Source organism: Lithobates pipiens, unplaced genomic scaffold (assembly GCF_037356315.1).
Source record: "Lithobates pipiens isolate NorthernLeopardFrog02 unplaced genomic scaffold, aLitPip1_a1.2 Scaffold_16, whole genome shotgun sequence".
In the NCBI taxonomy this organism is placed as follows: domain Eukaryota; kingdom Metazoa; phylum Chordata; class Amphibia; order Anura; family Ranidae; genus Lithobates; species Lithobates pipiens.
Window position 1 is genome coordinate 400,793,848 of NW_027507748.1, and position 22,704 is coordinate 400,816,551.

The 22,704-nt window shown below is 41.2% G+C and overlaps 1 protein-coding gene across 2 annotated transcripts in view; it reads right to left on the reverse strand.

The window, feature by feature from the left end:
* The window catches only part of LOC143983071 (merlin-like), a 133,424-nt gene that overhangs the window by 51,568 nt on the left and 59,152 nt on the right, over positions 1–22,704 (reverse strand). For both annotated transcript variants that reach the window (XM_077482326.1, XM_077482325.1), the window contains exons 4-5: positions 21,245–21,367; positions 676–759 (exon numbers count right to left, since the gene is read on the reverse strand). In XM_077482326.1, the coding sequence (XP_077338452.1) occupies positions 676–759; positions 21,245–21,367 (207 nt within the window). The remainder of the gene's footprint in view (positions 1–675; positions 760–21,244; positions 21,368–22,704) is intronic.

Consider the following 22,704-nt stretch of genomic DNA (forward strand, 5'->3'; position numbering starts at 1 on the left):
TTTTGAATTTTACAAAGTGGGGTATGGGAAGCCAGTGAAGGGATTGGCAGAGAGGGGCAGCAGTCATGGAATGATTAGTGAGATGTATTAGTCTAGCAGCCATGACCATTAATATGAATTTGCTCCTCCACTTTTTAGGGTCTGATAAGGATGAGAAGACCCGGTGATCAGAATTCCAAATAATTCCAAAGGTCGTTAATAGGATTGTGTTCAAATATCTGTGCTAGCTACTCAATTTCCTTTCACCAAACTCATCAAACTATGTCTTTATAGACCTAGTTTTTAAAAGTACCACCCCAAACTGTTGCCATAAGTGTACAGTTTCTAAAATCTAAAAGGGTAACTATGGCAAAAATAAAAAAAATTACATATATCATGCAGGTGGGGGCTGTTACTTTACTAAAGGCAAACAGGCTGTTTACTTTTCAAGGGAATTTTCCCCAGAGCTTAGTCAATGTGGTGAATTTTACTTTTGCAAAGAATACCCAATCACAGGCAAAGAAAATGAAAAAGCCTGCGCAGTTCTAATTTATTCCTAACATCCACATTCTTACAATTTCAATTTAATTTTATCATGCTTTTTTCTTTTTAAATGAGGATTATGTATGACATTTCCTGGAAGCAATACAATTTTATATGAACACTTAGCATTGTTGTATTTTTTTATGGTCTCACCTTAGCTTGAACAGCATAGGAGGCCAAAAGAACAGATGCTTCTGGAGAACAAATGATTTCTTCATCCAGAATTTGTTTCTTAACCTAGTAAATGAAGACATATATTAATAAATTGCAAGAATCAATTATTGCATCTAAACTTTCTCCTTAATAGAAGTTCTGAAAATTTCAAGAAATAACAACCCTCTCTGTGTGCTTCTAATACTAACTCAGATACAGCAAAACTTTAAAAATCTATCACTCCTCTTGCTACTCCGCTACTCCTGCTCTGTATGTAATTTCTGGCAGGTCTACATCATACAAAAATCTATATTAAGATACAGCATCTCTCTCCATTGTAATGTGCCATGTCCATTGCCTGTAGCAATAGACGATTATATGCATGTACGCTCATAGAGCACTTTGTTAGGGACTCTATACTAATACTAAGTTGAGCCTTGCTTTGCTCTCAATTCTTTGTGCCATTTACAGTATTTCACATTTCACAAACATTCCTTTGAGATTCTGGTCCATGTTGACATGATTTCATGAAGCAATTTCTACATATTTGACAGCTGCACATTTATCCTGCAGATCTCCTTTTCTACCTATGCTTATGGTACTCTACTGCATTCAGATGCAGTGACTGGCCTCAAAAATCAAAAAATCAAAAAATCAGAAGTCATCAGACTAGGCTAAGTTTTTTCAGGCTTTAACTATCCAGTTTTGGTCAGCCAGTGCGCACTGTAGCCTCAGTTTTCTGTTCTTAGCTCACAGGAGTAAAACCTAACAGAAATACCCATACCAGCCTGTCTGTCAGCATGATCAAAAGCTACGATCCCCCATTTATGATGTTTGATGAGAGCATTAGCTAAAGCTGTTGACCTGTATCTGCATGATTTTATGTGTTGCGCTGTTGTCACATGATTGAGTGATAAGACAACTACATAATAGGCAGGTGTACAAATGACCCTAATAAATTGTCCAATGAGTGTATGTGAAGTGCATTGCAAACAGGTGATTTACATTTGGCAGTGATGCTGGAAATGCTATAGTTCCTTAGTAAACTAGAGCATAATCATGTCCGTATTCACTTAATTTAAAGGATAGCTTTACTTTTGTAAACTCTCACATATACCCAGTGAAGTGAACAGCCTCAGGTGATACACAGAAGTGAAAGAAATCATCCTCCATAGGTTTTACTTGTTTATCTATAGTCCTATCCTCTCTACACAACTTTAAAAGGGTAGATTGTGAAATCTTTCTTCATGGGGAGGGGGGGGGGGGGGGTGTGTGGCCAGATGTGAGCCAAGACAGACACGTGGTCCATGAGTTCCGTGTTAATCCTGGATATTTTTCGTGACAGTGGCTCTTTTCTCTCAATTAATTGACTTCAGCTGCCTCTCTCTGCCTCCTGGAGCCCTCGGTGACTGCACTCATGTCGCCGAAAGATCGGGGTAAGATGCCCAAGACCCGAAGCCTCAGCACTCCAGGAAGGGGCAGGCATATGCTCTCCCAGAGCCATCTTCCTTTCACCATCCGGAGCTCAGCGTGGAGTAGAGAAAAGAGCTGAGTGCCGCTGCAACACACACCGCAATGGCGTCCTCTCCTCCTGCTGCAGAAATTCCTTGTCCTGCTTCAGAGGCAGCCCCAGATGCCATTACAAAGCCTATCCTAGAGGCCATCGAGGGGTATAAGGCAGTTCTGATGGTATGCATCGATCACTTGACCTCTGAATGTACACTGATTTGCCATGACGTTGACAAAATCAGAGGTCGGCTTACTGAAGCGGAGGATCGCATCGGATCGGTGGAGGATTAGCAGACAGATCCGCAACAACATCCGCGTGGGTGGACTTCCGGAAGGGGCCAAGGCTTACACCATGCTGTCTTTGCAGAGTCACTCTTTAAAAAGCTGCTGAATTTACCTGACATGCCACCTACCTATGTTGTCGAGAGGGTGCACAGAGTTCCTAATGGCAAACGCCCTGCTGGCAGACCGCTTAGACCATTCCTGGTACATTTTTTAAATTTCAGGGATCGAGACACGATCTTGGATGAAGCAAGGAAGCACCCTGAATTGCCATATGAAACACCAGTGATTCTTTTCCCAGATTTTTCTGCTGATGTACAGAAACGCCATCGATCCTACTCTAGAAATCTAATAAATCCTTTTGTTTCTTTTCTCTCTTTTTCCTTCATCCAGAGTGGTTCATCGGGCATGATGTCCACCTATTTGCCATAGGATCCCTGCACGGACACCTAGGGGCCCACAACAGTATGATCCTTGATCTCAAGGGATCACTTGCTGAGCTCCCATGGAAACAAGTGCATCCCAGTGTATCCGGAAATGAGGTGTTTCTCTTTGCGGCACAGTTTTTCTGATGAACGGCTGACGTATGTGATGGTGTCACCATGCTCGGCACGCCCTTAGTGTGCAGTGGCCCCTCTGTCTGTCAGCCATTGGGGCGGGGCTTCTGTGGAGAGGCGGCGCTCCTTCTGTGATACAGCATTTTTCCAGAGCGTCCGATTTTCATCATCAGGGTGTGACGTCAAGCCCACCTGATGCACTGGAGTGGGGTATAAATAGGCTCATGCAGCGTTATTTACATTGCTGGAGTCCCTGGGAGCCTTACACCTCATGCAGCTACTAACAGATAGAGCTATTGAACTTATTGATAATACCTCTCATATGCACTGCAATTGCAGTGCACTACTTGATAAGAAAAGGTGTGGTATATTTAAGGCTCTATTCCCTTTTTTTATTTTTACCTGCAGATTTATTTTCTTCATTTATGGTTGCTTCTATATTCCGTTTTGCCATGGAGTCTTTGTACCCACTGACTAAATAGCATGTGAAGGCAAGTTTTTCCATTATTACAAAAGCAGGAATTGTTAATTGATGGAATTCATAAGGGAACTTATTACAACTATATGGTCTCTCTTAAGCCCTAATGTTACCTTACTTTCAGAGACCTGACTTTGGCTCTATATAGCTTAGAAAATCATTGCTGAAATTATTGGCTTCCAGCTATCCATTTAAAAGAAGTTTCTTATGTAAGCATATACCCATTTTTCCTGTTGAAGGATTTAATATCATAATTAAATATAAATATAGACATGCACTAAGATTGACACGTCATACTAACATTTTTGATTTATCCACAGGAAACATTGGTTTTAAAATCATATACAAGTTATTTATACCTCTCTCTGTAGGTGATCTGGCTTAGTTGGGGGATTCCTGCTGGCGGGACCATTTATGTCCAGAAATTCGTTCTGATATCAGTCACCTACTGTAAATCTGGCCCCGAGTCCCCTAAACTTTATGGCTAGAACCTCTGGTTGGGAAATTCCTGCTATCTACACGGAGGCATCTATGTATGTATTAATATGTGTGCTTTAACATGTTCTTATGTCCTTTTTTTTTTTTTGCAGATTTATCTTTGTATCTATTTACTAGAAGTAAAGTCCACCCATTTTCCCAAAGAAGCCGTAAGGTAAAACATGTAGAATGATTACGTGGAAAACTGTACGAAGGAAGTGACTTTTGTGATGCTATTCTTTTTTGTGATAAAAATACATATTTTTTTATTAAATTTAGTGTGATATATCCATTTGTATTAATAAGCCCCCTTAAAGTCCCATGTTCCCCAATATGGTTTTTCTTCTTTGTTCATTTTAAAAGACGATGGTGCCTATTGTTTTCTTACTGAACTAACCCAGACTTTTTGGGTCAGAAGGGCTGAGTCTCTATTTGAGCAGGGCAACAAGAATGGAAAGTTGTTAGCCATGTTGGTGGTGGAACAGAGGGTACCGACAAATGTCCCTTGCAACAATCCCTACCTAAAAATAGGTAGGGATTGCTGCTTACAGATCCGGCTGACATCTTAGATACTTTTGTGGAATGTTACAAAACTCTTTAAGCGCCTATTTCCACTTACAATCTGCAAGAACTGGAGACTCTGCTCTCCTTCTTAGTTGTCCTTGTCCTGTCTGATACAGATAGGGACAGCCTTGACTCGGATATCACTGAGGAAGGGATAGACTTAGCTATGCGGGTCTTCCCCCCTCATAAATCACCTGGACCAGTTGGTTTTTGTGTTGAATAGTATAGGCTGAACATTGAGGTTCTTGTTTCCGAGACTTAAATCACTATTACACTTTTGTATAGAGAATAAGGTTCTTCCTGACTCCCTTATTGAGGCTCAGGTTGTTCTTTACCTAAGCCGGGGAAGAATCCTCTTGAATGTTCCTCCTATAGACCCATTGCCCTTCTGAACCAAGACCTTAAAATCTTGACCAAGGTATTGGCCACTAGATTGTCGCAGGCCATCACTACGTTGGTTGACAATCATGCTAATCCTGGGGCGAGGGTGCAGGTGTCACTTGACATGGCAAATGCTTTTGACTCAGTGGACTGAACCTATATGTCCATGGTCTTAAGATATATGGGTCTTGGTAATCAGTATCTTGCATGGATATCTTTGCTCTACAGTAGTCCAAAGGCAGGCATTCGACTTGCTAAGGCGGTTTATTCTCAGTTTTCATGGGTAGAGGTACTCGCCAAGGGTGCCCGCTTTCTCCCTCTTTATTTGCACTTGCAAGGAAACCTATCGCCATTGCCTAGCAGGGGTTATCGGCGGTTAGAGCTTTGAAGGTGGGAAGAATTCATGAGTGCACAGCATTATATGCAGATGACCTTCTTCTCTTTTTGCAGGATCCTGGGCCATTGCTTACAGCAGTGGTTGAGATACTGAATAACTGAGTGTTTTTCAGGTCTAAGAGTGGACAGGGAGAAATCCAGCATATTTCCCATAGATGCTGAAGCCCAGGCACAGGTTGTGCAAAATGTTTCTATACCTTGGGTCTCGGAATTTAAATGGTGTTTGGTGTTTGTATTTCACCCAGGGTGGGAGATTATATGTTGCTTAATCTACTTCCCCTCATTACTAAGGTAAGGACCCAGTTTGACATTTACCACTTTCATTGATCAGACAGGTCAATCTTTTAAAGATGAAAATCTTACCAATCTTTTTGTACTTCTTACAAAATTCTCCAATTTGGATCCCTTGTTCATATTTTAAGTGTGCAAATAGTCTGTTTAGCTCCATAATCTGGTCTTCTTCTCATCCAAGGATAGGGCTTCATACCTTGCAGGAACCTCTCGGATAGGGAGGCCTGACATTACCAGACCTCTTTAAATATTTTTTAGCAGGCCGAAAAGTCGTTGCTAGGCGTTGGTTGTTACACGATGATGGGGATGCTGTAACCGTGCTTGAAGCTGCTCTTCTAGGATCTTATGAGAGTCTATATTATTTAATCTATAGAGGTTCCCAGGTGACCTGCCCTTTAACTGGGTACATTCGTAGCACTTTGCGTGCTTGGGACAGGGTGCAGGTGCTGATGAAGCCAATGGGTTGGTCCCTTCGCCATCTGTCCCTTTTGGTTCAATCCCAAGTTTTCTCACTTTGGTGGAAGTCTGGACCCCGTCTTGTGGGCCCGGGTTCGCATCAAACAAGTACAAGATATTGTCGGGATAGGGAGATTCCTTATGTTTGATCAGCTAAGGTCCAATACCACCTCCAGAACTGGTATTTATTCTGTTACTTGCAGTTGCAACACGTCTTCACAGCACAATTTGGGTCTGAAACCCTAGAGCTTGAGTCTTCTCCTCTGGAACAACTATTATGTGATGACTCTTTGAAGAAGCTCCTATCTGAGGTTTATAAATAACTGCTTGCTTGAGGTCAAAAGCACTTACCAAATGCAGGGAGAGTTGGATACCATTAATTCCTTATTTACAGGGAAATGATTGGGAGGATATGTGGGACTATCCGTTCAGAACTCTGGTATCGGCATGGTACTGCTACATTCAATTTAACCTGCTCCCACTGAGCTTATTATACTCTATTATGGTGGAAGCCCTGACATATTTCTCTCATGAGTGAATTGAAGGGTTTTAACCAAGGGATCCTTACTGTTCCATATGGTTACTACACAATGATGATGAATGAAGCTGATAGGGCCCTTAGTCTTTGTCTAGTTTTCCTATACACTTAAGGAATGTTGCAAATGTAAAGGCGGGTGGGGGATTTTGTTCTTTTCTTGTACTTATACATAGTTAATGAGGTTACTAACCTGAAGTGAGATCTGATACCAGGTTATACCTTGCAATTTTGTATGTTTTGTATGTATATTTCTTTGGTAAAGTCTAATAAAAAGAATTTTCCCCCAAAAATTAAAAAATCTTTCTTCATCTGTCAGGAGCACAAAGGAGGGGGCAGAGAGGGGAACGGCACTTAGAGCTTTGTGGAGAGATAAGTAAACACTACAGCTATATGTGCTTTGCTCAAATTCCATGACTGAGGTTTACAACAACTTTAAATTATTGTTATTATACAGGATTTATATAGCGGCAACAGTTTGCACAGCACTTTACAACACTAGGGCAGACAATACAGCTACAAAACAATTCAATACAGGAGGAATCAGAGGGCCATGCTCATGAGAGCTTACAATCTAGATGAGAGGATCAAGTGATACAAAAGGTAATAGCTGTGGGGGATGAGCTGATGAAGAAAATAAAAGTACAGTTGTTAGGTGTAAGCAGACTAGGCTTCCCTGAAGAGGAGAGTTTTTTTTAGGGATTGCCTAAAAGCAAACAGAGTAGAAAATAATCAGACAGATTGGGAATAGGGAGTTCCATAGGATGGGGGAAGCTCGGGAAAAGTCCTGGAGGCAAGCATGGGAGGAGATGACAAAGGACGTAAAGAGATAGAGGTCTTGAGAGGAACGAAGAGAAAGATTAGGTTGGTATTTTGAGAATAGGTTAGTATTGTAGCTGAGGGTCAAGTTGTAGGGTTTTTCTCACCTTTTAAAAAATAAATAAAAATGTTTTATTTTTCTGTGACCTATTGGTAAAGGAGAAATTTTTATTTTATATTTATAATAGAGCCGATATTAAATATCATCTTTGGAGCTTCTGGAATCCCTCTAGATATAGATTAGTGGACAACCCTAGTAGGGGTCGAGGTACACAGTAGATGTAGACCCGATAAGCACTATACACATAATAATTTTATAAGATTTGTATTTCACAGGGGAGATAAAGACAAATATATGGATATTGTATGTTATAGGGTTTAGAGGTCGGGGTAGGGGGGGGGGATTTAGCCACGGGGGTTTCCCCTTTTTTAGGGGGGAGGGAGGGGGTTATGGGATTGTCACGAAGATACGGGATTACTGTGGAGGAAGCAGACGATGGAACTGGAAGGGAGGATCCAGATAGGGAATATGAGTATATAAATCTGGGCCACATGGAGGGGGATGGGGAGGATATAGGGAGGAGACAGAGTGGGGCAACAGAAGGGAGATGAGTTGAGAGAGAAGTTTTGGGAAGGAAATTGTAGATAGTGGGGGTAAGATCAGGGAACTAATAGAAGATAAGATAAAGTTAGGGAGTTAGAGGGGAATTGAGATAAGTATATACCATCAAACTTTATATAAGGAGGGGGTTCCCCCCCTTCTTTCCTCCTCTGCCTCCCTGTTTTTATGCCCTTCCCCGGCATCCTTCCTATTTAGGTATATCGGTGGATGGGGAGGGGGGAAGGAGTAGGAGAGACCGTGATAGGGCGTATCTAACCTGACATGATATAAAGGTATAAAAGGGAGAAGTGTCTGGGTTGGACACTTTTTTCTTTCTTTCCCCTCTCTCTTTCTTGCCCTCTCCCTCCCTTGAAACCTAGAGAGGATGGAAGGTATGAGGCTGACCTTCTTAAATGCTAAGGGACTTAATGTCATGGAAAAATGGAAGATGCTTCTTAATGAATTAAAACGATCTCGGACAGAGGTGGCATTTGTGCAGGAGACACACTTTAAGGTGGGTGGGCCCCCCTTCCTTCAGAATAGATTCTTCCCATGTGTGTACCATGCCTGTAGCAGAGTTTGCGGAAGGCAAATTAATTCTGGGGGGGGGGGTTAATATCCCATTAGACCAGGGGTCTCAAACTGGCGGCCCTCCAGCTGTTGCAAAACTACAAGTCCCATCATGCCTCTGGCTGTGAGAGTCATGCTTGTAACTGTCAGCCTTGCAATGCCTCATGGGACTTGTAGTTTTGCAACAGCTGGAGGGCCGCCAGTTTGAGACCCCTGCATTAGACCCTAGAGTGGATACTTCATCGGGGACTTCCTCTGTCCTGGGTGGCACCAGGAAATGTATTATGTGGAAATTACATGAGTTGCAGCTGATAGATGCATGACTTTACACACAGGGGAAAGAGATTACACTTTTTTCGCTAACACCCATCAATTGTATTCCCGCATAGATCTTTTCCTGGTTCTGCACCATCTACTCACCTCAGTATTAGAAGTGATCATAGGAAGTATAACGTGGTCAGACAATGCCCTGGTTATACTTTGCCGATCCCTGTCTGGCCCAGCTTGCTCTCTGGAGTTGAGCTGGCGCTTAAATGAGAGCCTGCTACAGAATCCCGAAATTCAAGATGACGTGGCTAAAGAAATTGCAGCATACTTCCAGGTAAACGACACTCCGGGGAGTGACCCGGGCATGGTATGGGAGGCACATAAGGCAGTAAACCTGAATAAACATAGGTCCCAATTAAAGAAAGCGCAAGAAGCACAGGTAAAAAAAATTGCTAGAAGGTATTCAGGTCCTAGAATCACAACATAAGCAGACGCAGGAGCCCTCTCTAGGGAAGGACCTTGACCACTTGGGGCAACAGATAACAGATCTTCACTTCAAAGCTAAAGTAGAAATACAAGCAGGAGGGAAACATATGATCTGGGTAATAAACGCAGTAATCTGCTGGCTGGGAAACTGAAGGAAAAGGGTATGACATCATAGATACCCCATATAAAAGGAAGGGATGGACAATTAATTTAGTTGCCAAAGGATATTTTGCAAATGTTTGGAGAATATTAGTTCTCCTTAGACAATTTGGCACCAACATCTTTACCTTCGTCCAATCTGAAGGACTATCTTTCCTCAGCACATCTCCCCCCGGTTGCCATCCTTGGCCCGCATTAGCTTGGAAGCACCCATCTCCATCGAAGAATTAAACATGGTGATAAAAACCGTTAATACAGGGAAGGCACCAGGGCCCGATGGATTCACCATACAGTATTATAAAAACTTCTTCCCATTATTAAGCGTCCATATGACAGAACTATACAATGCATTAGGCCAGACCACAGTAATACCCCCAGATGCCCTCCTGGCACATATTTCGGTAATTCTAAAGGAAAGGAAGGATCCATCGGAATCTGGTCATTATCGACCAATCTCCCTGCTGAATGTGGATCTAAAGCTTTTCACTAAATTTACGCCTTCAACCACTGCTTTCCCAGCTGGTGCACTTAGCTCAAGTAGGGTTTATCCCCTCCCGGAAAGCGAGGGATAATACCCTCAAGGTACTTAATCTGGTTCATCCTGCCAATAAAACAAATACTCCCTGTGTATTTCTGAGTGCCGATGCGGAAAAAACATTTGACAGTGTAAATTGCCATTTTATGTTTGAGGTCTTGAGGTATATGGGATTGGGAGACCATATGATTCAGTGGATTGCCAGGGTCTATACCACCCATTTTGGCAGAGTGATTGACTGGTGTAGACATACAGAACTTAAACTTTGGACAGACCTAGAATAACAGTTCAGTCCGGTGCCTCTGCGTAGAGCACTTCGGTGCTACGCAGTACTCCCAGCCCCTCTTAAAACGCACTCCACCATAGGCCCCACACTGCGAATTACCTCTAGGATTTGTCAGAACTCTAAACATTCCTCGATACAATCACCATTGTCCCCTATCCTAGGAAACCCTAGTTTCCCTCCAGGTATGGAAACAGGTGGTTTTAAGAACCTTGTAGAAAAGGATTGCTTTCAGGCATCGCATTTTTTGACCTCGGAGACTTGGACCACGATTGCCACATTGACGCAAATGGTGGGCCGGATCGGAATAAAGTTGTGGCAAGCACTGCAGTTATGCCATTTCATTGGTTCTTTGGGACCATTGATAAAATATCAACGTCAATTAACTAGATTTTGGTCCTGCCCAAAGATTAGACAGTACTGGTTAGAGGTACAGAGGATCTCTTTTTGCTACATTGCTCATAAATCCCTCAGCAGACATACAAAAAAATCTGTAATGTCATCTGGTTAATGCCGTGAAAGCTTGTGTTACTCTATGCTGGGGAGATTCTAATCCACCCTTTATTGTATTGTGGCTTAATAAGGTCAGAAACATTGGGGCAATGGAGGGCTTAGTGCTTTCGGCTCAAAATAGAAAAAGCAATATATCAAAAAATGGTCAGTATGGGATCAGTTTATATATTCAGAAGAAGGAAGGAAAAAGATTGAAGGTGCGACTGGGGAGTGAGGCCCACCCATCAGTGTGGGCACGTGCCTTGTAAATGTATGGAAGCTTCCAGTCCTCCCTGGGAACAGGTTGGGTGAGGGGGGAGAGAGGGGGGAAATTATTATATGTCGCTTTATTTCGTTTTGATTATTTAATAAAGGGAGGCAAGTGAAAAAAGGAAGGGGAATATTAGAGAGACTACGAGGTAAAAAGGAAGGGACTAGTGACAGTCGTCTAGGTTTGAAGACTAGAGTGATAAGAAGGAGACCTATTGGACATATGAAGGGTATATGTGGAGAGATAAAAATGAATGTGTATATCCAGGTGTAAAAGGTGGAATATTAAAATTAGCATAAATGTAACAAAAGCTGAAAGATACTGTGTATGTACTGGATGGAAAGTCATGTATTAATGCACTCTCTGCCTCCCTTTTATAAATAATTTGAAAAACAAGTTGTGAATGGCTTTGTAATGTATTGTTAGTATTTTGAATTGAATTTGTTGGGTGAGTAGAAGCCAGTGGAGGGATCAGCAGAGAGTAGTAGCAGACGCTGAGCATTTGGTAAGGTGGATAAGTCTGGCAGCAGTATTCATGATGGACTGAAGGGATAGCCTATGTAAAGGTAAGCCAATGAGAAGGCAGTTGCAGTAGTCAAGACGAGAGATGACCAGGGAGTTAACTATGAACTTTGGGGTGTCATTGGTTAGAAAGGGGTGTATTTTGGAGATGTTGCAATTGTTGAGCTGGCAAATTTTGGATAGTGTAAATGTATCCAGGCATACCAGGCAATGTTGCAAATATAATCTATTAAAGAGTAACTATACTCACCTCCACTTCATTGATAAAAAGTTCACATGCTCCCTCGCTATTGTGAACATGTTTTGCTGGTTTGCTTGGGGTCCATCATCTTCGGCCATCTCGACTGACCAGGCTGGGATGATGTAACTCCCGCAGATGTGTATGGGAATTAATTCATCCTAGTACCTGGCAGATGCTAGATACAGTGCAGTTTGCAAGTAGTGATGTAAGAATCATAGCAGAAGAGAAATAATCTTTCTGCTTACAAATTTAGGATTTTTCATATAAAGTTCCACTTTGATGCCTGTGGTTTGGGAACTGACAGGAACAAACCCATGAGAGTGTAACTTTGCTTTGTTTACACTACACAGTGCAGTTTGCACTGTGTAGTGTGTTGAGCAATTTTCATATCAGTGCTCCATGGTATTCAGAGGTCTTAAAGTGCTCTAAATAAAATCAGTGATGAAATGCAGTTGCAAAAGAAAAACAAATTTCTATTACTTCAGTTTTTTTCATTGAGGGCTCTTTCACAAAATTTGTTTGTAAAAGAAAGTTCTATTTATTTTTATATATGAAAGTTTAATATACCATATTAAATTAACAGGTAACGTGTATTAATCAACTGCATCTAATTTATCCAAACTTCTCATTAAGGTCAGTATACATGTATTTTACAGAAAATCAAAATGATTTATTATGATCAAATATGGAAATCCATGTTGAACAGTAACAGTAAATGTGTCCCTAAATGAGCAATTGGCTCTGCATGAAGCAGACGTTCTCAATTATTCATTAGATTTTAGAGACATTAAATTAGACTGCAGTTAACACGCACAGATGATATTTCCAGTTTACCATCAAATATTAGCTTCCATTTTATGGCTCATTAGCAGCTCATGTTAGAGTAACATTTAAGGGAATGAATGCGAAGCCATAAATTGAATGCAAATGCTTTCATTAAAAAGGTAATTACACAGTGTGTGCAACCAGATCAAGACTGTTAAAGCATTCCACAGATCTATAACTTCCAAATCAATTTATTTTAAGCTCATTTTGTCTTATTTTAAGTTATTTAAATCGGTGTCTTTAACACTTCACACTAAACACAACAGATATATTTAAAGCCAGTACAAACATAAGGCAGCACGAAAGGTAACAAATTGCTGTTTGTTCTGTGCAACAGGATGAGAATGCAGAACCACAGTTAGGAGACAGTTGTCATCCTATAACCAGTGGTGGCTAGTGCTCCATTTTTGGGGGGGGGGGCGAAATCAGCCAAAACCTCCACCCCTCCTTTGGTCGGTAGGTTGGTTGCACCCCCCATCTCAATCATCAGCCCACCAGCCCCACACTTACCCATCTAGGTTGCAGGCAGCGCTTCCTCCTCCTCGGCTGCACCCTGCGTCCCCTCCTTGGCTTCACAGTGGCTTCCCTGTGTCTTATCCCCTTCCTCATCGGCCAATACAATCGCTTCTCCTCTCTGTCTCAGGACCCACTTCTTGATTTGCCAGGAGGAGAACCAGGAAGACAATAGCGAATATTAATTTGCGCCCCCGAGCCCACCCTTTTTTGAAGCCAATTAGAGCCTCTGGCTCTATTCATGCGCTTCTAAAAAAAACAAACATTTGGAATCCATATGTTCGACATTCTGCATGCAAATTAGGAGCTGGATGCATGAATTAGGGGAGCGGTACCCCTGCGCCCCTTATGGACGGGAAGTTGCTGCCTATAACTATAATTCCAATTGCCAATAGGGAATGGAAGACATATCAAATGTTTAACTGCTTCCCACCTGGCCAATGTATATAAATGGCCGGGCAGGTGCTCTGTTGTTCTAGGCAGATGTAAATCCTCCCAGAAGGGCACGCAGCAGTGCAATCTGTTACCGCTGTGTCCACTGAACACAGATGATAACCGATCATAGTACCAGGCCTGTTCACAGTGGCCCAGTACCATGTGATCGCTGAGATGAATCACAGCGATCATATTTACAATAGTAAGCAATACTGTCATTCATGATGCCTTGCCTACAACTGTGTGATCTCTGTGATTGGTCACAGTGATCACATGGTACCAGGACCAATCAATACAACTTTGCACCAAGTGATAGCTGTGGCCTATCACAGCATCACAGTTAGACATGTGCAGAACAAAAACATTTGTTTTGCTTCGTTTAGATTCGTTATTTACATAAATTAGTTTAGGTAAATTTGTTTCATTTAATTTGTTTTCGGGATTCGTTTCGTTTATTTATTTTCAAATCGATTCAAAAAGTTTTCCAATCAATTTCGGATAGTTTTCTAATTCGCATAGTTCTCGAATAGTTTTCGAATTCAAATAGATTTCCATTCAAATAGTTTTCCGATTTCCAAAAAGAATAAAATAGAATAGAACTTTTTTTTTTCTATTCTGTTCCTTTATTTTCTATTCTATTTCTCTTTGGAAATTGGAAAACTGTCCGTGTTCATCCAATCCGATCTGCAGACGGATAGAAAAATAGGATTTTCCTCCGTCTGCAGAATCGGACAGTAGCGGAGGCGGACAATAGCGGGTGTCTGTGGATGTTTATCACACATGTGATAAAAAAGGCTCACACATGTGATATCACCATACACGGGAGAAGTAGCAGAATGTGTTTTGGGGTGTAATTCTAAGTATGCCTATGATGTGTGTTAGAAATATCTTATTGATTGACAACTTTGTGCATTTTTCCAAAAGGCAAAAGATTTTCAAAAGACTCGCTATGTCTTTCAAAAAATACCTTGGAGTGTGTTCTTTCCAAAATGTAGTAATTTTGTGGGCGTTTCCACTGTTCTGGTGCTCCAGGGCTTAAAATTTTTTATATGTACTCAAGAAATTAGATGTATATTTTATGCTCCTTGAAAGCCCAAGGGTGTTTCTTGGGTTTTGGGCCCCTCTATATATCTAGGTTGAGAAAAAATCTCACACGTGTGGTAGTCCCATACTCAGAAGGCATGGTAGAATGTTTTTTTTGGGATGCAATTCTAAGTATGCCTATGCTGTGTGTAAGAAATAGCTTGTTGAAATGTGAAAAAAACCCAAAAACAAGTTGTATTCAATTTCTTAATTTGCCCAAATACCTTGGACTGTCTATTTTCCAAAAATGTGTGTGTGTGTGTGTGGGGGGGGGGGGGGGGGGGGGTGTAATTGTATTGTCAGGACTGATCCATTTTCTGTATATCCTATAGTTTGTAGACTCTGTAAGTTTCACACATACTAAATAATATACACTGATTTGGGATATTTTTGCAAAAGAAATGTAGCAGAATATAGTTTGCCTAAATTCATGAAAAAATAATATTTATTTTCAAAATGGCACGATGTATTTTATTTTTAAACGTTTTAATATTTTTTATAAAAGCAAAAAAACAAAACAAAAAAACAGTGGTGAATAAATACCAAAGAAATGCTCTATCTCTCTCAATAAATTATGAACATTTAATTTGGGTAAAGTGTTGCATGACTAAGTAATTTTCATTCAAAATGTCACAGTGCTGAAATCTGAAAATTGGCCTGAGCAGGAAGTGGGTAAAAGCGTCCGGTATTGAAGTGATTCAACTGAGAAAATGTACCATTTTAACCACTTAACCAGCCCTGGAAGAATTTACCCCCTTCCTGACCAGAGCATTTTTTGCGATTCGGCACTGCGTCGCTTTAGCTGACAATTGCGCGGTCGCGCAACGTTGTACCCAAACAAAATTCACATCTTTTTTTCCCACAAAAAGAGCTTTCTTTTGGTGGTATTTGATCACCTCTGTGCTATAAACAAAAAAGAGTGTCAATTTAAAAAAAAGGCAATATTGTTTAATTTTTGCTATAATACATATCCCCAAAAAATATGTAAAAAAACTAATTTCTTTCTCAATTTAGGCCGATATGTATTCTTCTACATATTTTTGGTAAAAAATAAATAAAAAATAAATCGCAATAAGCGTATATTGATTGGTTTGCGCAAAAGTTATAGCAATATCTACAAAATAGGGGAAAGATTTACAGCATTTTTATTATTCTTTTTTTTTTAGTAATGGCGGTGATCTGCAATTTTTATCATGACTGCGACATTATGGTGGACACTTTTGACACTATTTTTGGGACCACTGTCATTTATACAGCGATCGGTGCTATAAAAATGCACTGATTACTGTGTAAATGACACTGGCAGGGAATGGGTTAAACACTAGGGGGAGATACATTTTCATCATTTAAACATTTAATATGTTTGTCTGTTTTCTGTTGTAAATAAAATATGAGTCTTTGAGATTTGCATATCATTTCATTATACCATCCTAACAAACTATCAAATTGAAGGGGTGTGAGATTTTCCAAACCTAGCAATAACAATAACACAACTGATGGATGTCATGAAATGTTTGCTTCATTAACATCCAACAGTTGTGTTACAAGAACAGATTTTAAATAAATGTAATACATAAAAACAAAATGTTACCAACCAGCAGGCCAGGCATGTGGGCCGGTATCTAAACAGCAAAGGAACATCATGACTGTGTGCCAACTTTAAAATGAATACAAACCACCCTGGTCCCTAGCGACATGCAAAGATCCTTCTTGTCCCTAATCCCAAAGCTGGACAAAGATCCGACATTGTGCGCCAGTTATAAACCCATAGCCTTGCTTGACTCCGACTTGAAAATATTCATAAGGACCAAGTGGGTTTTGTCCCCCTTCGCCCCCTACGCCAGGCAGGCGGCAACACCAGGAAAGTCATAGATTTAAGTGGTCAATAAGGAAGGCATGGAATTGGTAATCTTAAGCCTAGACGCGGAAAAGGCGCTTGATCGCCTAAACTGGCCCTTTATGATGGCCACGCTGCAGCACATGGGCTTTAGGGGACCCTTCCTCCATGCGGTAAACAATCTCTATACTAACCCCACCTCCCAAGTTAAAACCCTGTTCGCTACTTCACCCACCTTTCGGATTACTAATGGCACCTGCCAGGGCTGCCCCCATCCCCTCTGCTCTTTGCACTCTGCCATTAGGGGCAACCCAGACATTAGGGGGGTTCTGGTTAGAGGCGAGGATAAGATAAGATATCCCTGTTCGCGGATGATATCATCCTGACACTGACCCGCCATAGAATTTCCCTGCCTAGCCTTCACGCTGAGTTAAACGCCTATGGGGCACTGTCGGGGTACAAGATAAATGTAAACAAAATCCACAGCCCTCCCCCTGAATACACCAGCAGCAGAGGTCAAACACCTGCAGTCCGCTTTCCCCTACAGATGGGAATCCATCTCTCTTAAATACCTGGGTGTCTATAACACTCCCTCTTATTGCACTTTATATCAAGCTAACTTCCCACCCTTGTACAAATCGATAAGAGAGCTTCTCCAAAAAAGGAGACCCCACCAGATCTATCTCCTGGGTCGGATCACATCTATTAAGATGGTTATCCTTCCGAAGCTCCTCTATCTCTTCCAGACACTACCCATTCCAATCCCCTACGTCCACTTACGCAAGCTCCAAGGCGATGCGTTGAGATATGTTTGGAACTACCGAAAACATAGAATACCAAGCTCTGTCATGATTGCGTATTGTGCAGATGGGGGATTAGCATTTCCAAATCTAGTAAAATATTACCAAGCATCCCATTGCTCTTGTGTTCCCCAAGATGTCCTATAATAAATGGACGCAGATTGAAAAAATATGATTGGCCCCAATCCATCCTAATAGTCTCCTGTGGAACATGAACGTGGTGGTACCTCCCGACCGGATGCTAGGACGGATGTCCCACCTCCAGCAGCTCTGGCACAGGCTAGCCAGCTCTGGGGAATGGCAATCAGAATGTTTAGTAATGAACTCATTCCTTTATAACCCCAAAATCCCATCCAGCCTCACTCACCAGATGTCTTGGCCTTGGGCCTGTAGAAATTTGTTTCACTTCGGCCACCTAGTACACCCTTGAACCCCTGGCTGCTGACGTTCCCGGAGCTCCAGACCAAACATGACCTGCCACAACAGACACTCTTCAGCTACCTACAGATTAGACACTTTGCCCAGACCATAACCCCAAACCTGCAATTCTCCCCGCCATCTCCGAATGGATTATACTAGATTATACTAGAAGGGCGTCATCGTAGGGGCCTGATATCAGATATATAGCTCCTTAACGCATTCCCAATGAGCACGAAAGGCAAACACATGTACATGGCGAGGTGGGAGGGAGAGTTGGGGGAGGAACTCCCAGTGGAGGTATGGCAGGCAGTCTGGAGGCAGGCAGCCAAGAGCTCTGTATGCACTCTCTATAAAGAAAATTCTTATAAGATTCTCTACTTTTGGTATCAGACTCCAGAACTCCTGCATAAAATGTATCCCTCTACTTCTGACCGATGCTGGCATTGCCAGCGCGAAAGGGGCTCTCTCTTCCACATCTATTGGACGTGTCCCCTAACTCCATACTGGAATTCCATCCAATAATTTTTGATCCACCTCTTTGAAACACCCATACCCTTCACACCAAAATTTTTCCTATTTGGTCTATCTCAACTGAAAATGGCCAAACCATGCAAGAAATTAATTAGACACATACTCACAGCAGCCCGCTGTCAAATAGCCCTAAACTGGGAAAAAAACACACCCCCATCCCAAGAGGCCCTATACGCTAGAATTAAAGATGTTGAACTGATGGAAAAAATGACGGCCAGAATGAGAGATAAGCTAGATGAACACAATGCGATCTGGGAGCGTTGGCATCTTCAAGAGGACACGCGGTGAGCTGGCCTGGGAGCTGGGATGGTAGTCTATCAATCCATCAAATCCTTAATTCCTTCTTCCCCTTCTCTCCCCCCCTTCTATACCCCCATTCTTTACTTTCTCTTTTCTCGCTTCTCCTTTCCACTACTAATTCTGTGCACTACTACTTAGTTATCTGTGCACCTTGCAGACTACTTTTGTAGGGCCATGTATGAAAGTAATTGTTGATATATCCCTACCAGCCTTTGCATTACAGATACTGCAAATGAAAGCCACGCTTTACATGTACACCATACCGCTGCACTTTTATCAACTGCTGATTTCTGCAAGATTGTGTAATGTTGATGTTTTCATTTTGAATATCCTAATAAAAATTGTTATTTGAAAAAAAAAAAATGAATACAAACCAAGATATTCTTCTGTATAGGATGGATGTTGTAAGAAAGGGGCCCTAAAAAATGGGTCGTCCTTCTAAAAAGCCATTCGTAGCTGTCAGACACCAGGATCTACTAAACTATTGACACCTCAAAAAAGATGGATTTGGGAAATTAGCAGTACTTCCTTTCCACAATGCAACATGTGTTACTGCAAATTATATTGACGCTGTATACTTTGAGGTTCTTTGCCATTAATTCTGAATAGAATCCCCAAAATACATATACAGCATCAACCAGCACATTGCAATGTACTTATATGAATATTCATGCACTATGATGCGCTGCGTTGGTCAACAGAAATTGGTATGTTATTTAATGCACAGAGGAGCAATAGGGGCTTATTGGAACTGAATGGGCTGCTTCAACACAATGCAATCAATGCTAGAAAAGTGCATGCACGGCATCGCTTATTGGTTCAAGCTTCACCATAACTGGATTTTAGAGGGAGTCAAAGAAAATACAGCATGGAATTCTGGGAGTTGCATGCAATATCAGTGTGTGAATTGGAGCATAGTTATTGTAAATCTTTTTTCCATGAAATTACAGACATTTTATATGAATTAAGCATTCATCCTAGAAGCTTGAATGATAATTATATTGTAAATTCCTTTTAGTTTTAAAGTAAAGTTTGAAATTGGAAGTATCATTTCTATTTAATCAGCTGTTATTTATATGGATTATGAAGAAATTCTAGTCTGTAGCCTTTGCTATGTAGTTCCATGTTTTAAAAAAGACAAATTCAGTTTGTTTCATGCATCCCTGTGTGTCAGGGCAAGCCCTATGCTTGAAGCAGTGAAATTACACATTCCCATTCTGAACAAGTCTCAATCTGCAAGCTTCATTACTTTGCTAAGAATAAGGATAAGGAAACGAATGCCCATGAAGCCACGCTTTAAAGTAAAGAAACAATAAGCCAAAACACAATCTGCTTTAAGGCTTGTTCACACCATGTTCATTAAGCTGCATATTTCTGAACACCAACTCAATGGGCATGGTATGATCTACCCCTGAACATAAAAAGACATTTGCACACAAATATCAACATTAATCTCCTGCCTGCAAGAGCAAATTGTAGTTACAGTACTATATTCAACATCACTTGTCTTCATTGCTGTCATATTAAAGATGACAAATGCTGCACCCTGTTTAGAGAAGAATCAGACAAATTCTAGCTGGACAGTTTTATTGAATTTTTTTGATACCAAGCAAAAAAATTGTAGGGCAAAACTGGAAGATTAACTAACACAGATATGAGATAACTTGCATATAGTAACAGGGACTGCTGTGCTATGGTCCTCCGCAGCTTTGAATTTTCCACCTCTGACCTACGACTTGAACCATTCTAAAGCTGACAAAAAATATTCATAATGTATGCCAGTAATATTGTATTAATATTGTATACCCCTCCCTTTAGATTGTAAAGGCTTCCAATAAGCCCCACCGCCCACAGACCCCCACAACCAACTTTTTAGCTGCTCATTTCATTGCAGGATATACTGAGCGTTGGATGCACAGCTCCAAAAGCTCAAAAAAAGCTTAGCTGTACAACAGAGCAGATTGCGCATGTGTGGGTAGGGAATAAACCTGAGTGCTTGTTCATGAGTTTTCCGGGCTCACATCCAACGCTCTGTATGTCCTACCATCTGGCTGACCCGATTCTATCAAATCTATTTAGCTTGCTTTACAGGCAGCAAAAAAAAAAATCATTCATTAATCTACATATGGTTGCATTGTCCAGCTGTATCGTTCCTCTGGACATAAGTAAAAAGAATGATTTCAACAATCTCCATAGTCCTTCTTCTAAGGAATATATATCCATGGTTGAAAAACTCTATTCATAGACTACTGAAAATTGTAGGTATGACTGGCAAAATGTGTATAGAAACTACATGGAGCTGATCTACTCTCTCTTTAGATGCAGATACATGTCAGATTATCTTGAAGTTTGTATAGCCCAATTTGAATTCTTTGGCTTACTCAACCAAGGTAAGTAAAAAGACTTCTGATCATGACCAGGTTGATTTTGGCATGATTCTGATACCTCATAATTGCTGTAGTGCCAATATATTTGTTATATCTTGTGATTAAAAAAAAACCTGTTAAATAGTTATTAGTTAGCATTTTTTCCCTCCCTTGTTGATGGATTCAATGCTTTCCCTGTACATTTTAAATGTATTTGTTTACTAAAATTATTGTCATTTTAAATGAACACTTCACTTATCACTGAAAAAGCTCAAAGGGTAGGTTACCTGAAGGAAGAAAAGATGCTGGGTTATTTCTTGAAAAAGTTCATCGGTTACATTTTCAGGGTAGAATTTAGCCATAAAACGAAACCTTATGGGATCTTCCTTGGGGACTTGGTGCTGTAAAATCTGCAAGTTGAAAGAAAGTAAAATGAAATTGCTGGACTAAATCATATTTCCATAAAATGATGTGGAAATGGTCCATGTTTCTTAAATAGGACTGTCCAACAGTCTGACAGCTTAAAGATATACTTTTCCCATAACCAAATCATATTTTTCCTTGTTAAAACACCACTTTTTAGTAGAGTGCCGTTTTTATAAACTGAAGTACTTATTTTAAACTTTTTCTCATCCTCTTCCATCTCAGTGCCGTTCATCTCTGACACCCTCTTTGCAGTCAATTCCTGTCAATATACATTTGATTTGGTTATGTTGCATTTCTTAGGATGAATTTTCTGATGGTGAAAACAGTGGACCATATCTGTTGAAATGGGGCTCGTTGTCTCCATATAAGGCCCTGTGACACAATGGGGTTTATTTACTAAAGGAAAATCGATTTTGCACTAAAAGTGCACATGGAAGTGCAGTCGCTATAGATCCAAGGGGGACATGCAAGGAAAATAAAAAAAACAGCATTTTAGCTTGCACATGATTGGATGATAAAATCAGCAGAAATTCCCTTCATTTCAGATCTACCCCTTAGATTTAGAGTGACTGCACTTCCAAGTGCACTTGCAGTGCAAAGTGGATTTGCCTTTTGTAAATAACCCTCAACGGCAGCACTTGAGAATAACTGGGAGACAAGAACAAGGTGTTTTTTTTCCCCTTTAACAGGAAGAGCCTGAGACTTTCATGACAGAATCACCAGGTATTATTTTAATGAAAGCTGCAGATTTAAAAAAAATAAAAGTTATTCTGAAATCAAATATTAAAGCGGAGGTCCACCCTAAAGTGGACCTTCCGCTCATCGGAACCCTCCCCCCCTCCGGTGCCACAATCGGCACCTTTCAGGGGGGAGGGGGGTGCAGTTACCTGGATAATCCAGGTAACTGCACCCACTTCCAGGACAGCTCTCTGCGGAAAGGGGCGTAACTTACGCCCCTTTCCGCAAGTGCCCGCCCCTTCCCGCAAGTGCCCCGCTGCCTGCTGGGAAACACACAGCTCCCAGAGGCAGCGGGGAGCGTCCTTATTGCGCAGCGCAATTCGCGCATGCGCAGTAGGGAACCGGGAAATGAAGCCGAAAGGCTCCATTTCCTGATTCCCATACCCAAGATGGCGGCGGCAGGACCCGACAGACGACCTAGCGATCGGCTTCGGGTGCCGACATCGCGGGCGCGCTGGACAGGTAAGTGTCACTATTTTAAAAGTCAGCAGCTGCAGTATTTGTAGCTGCTGGCTTTTAAAAAAAAAAAAAAACGCGGAGTCCCGGTGGACTCCCGCTTTAAAGCTCATATTAGATTTTGGTA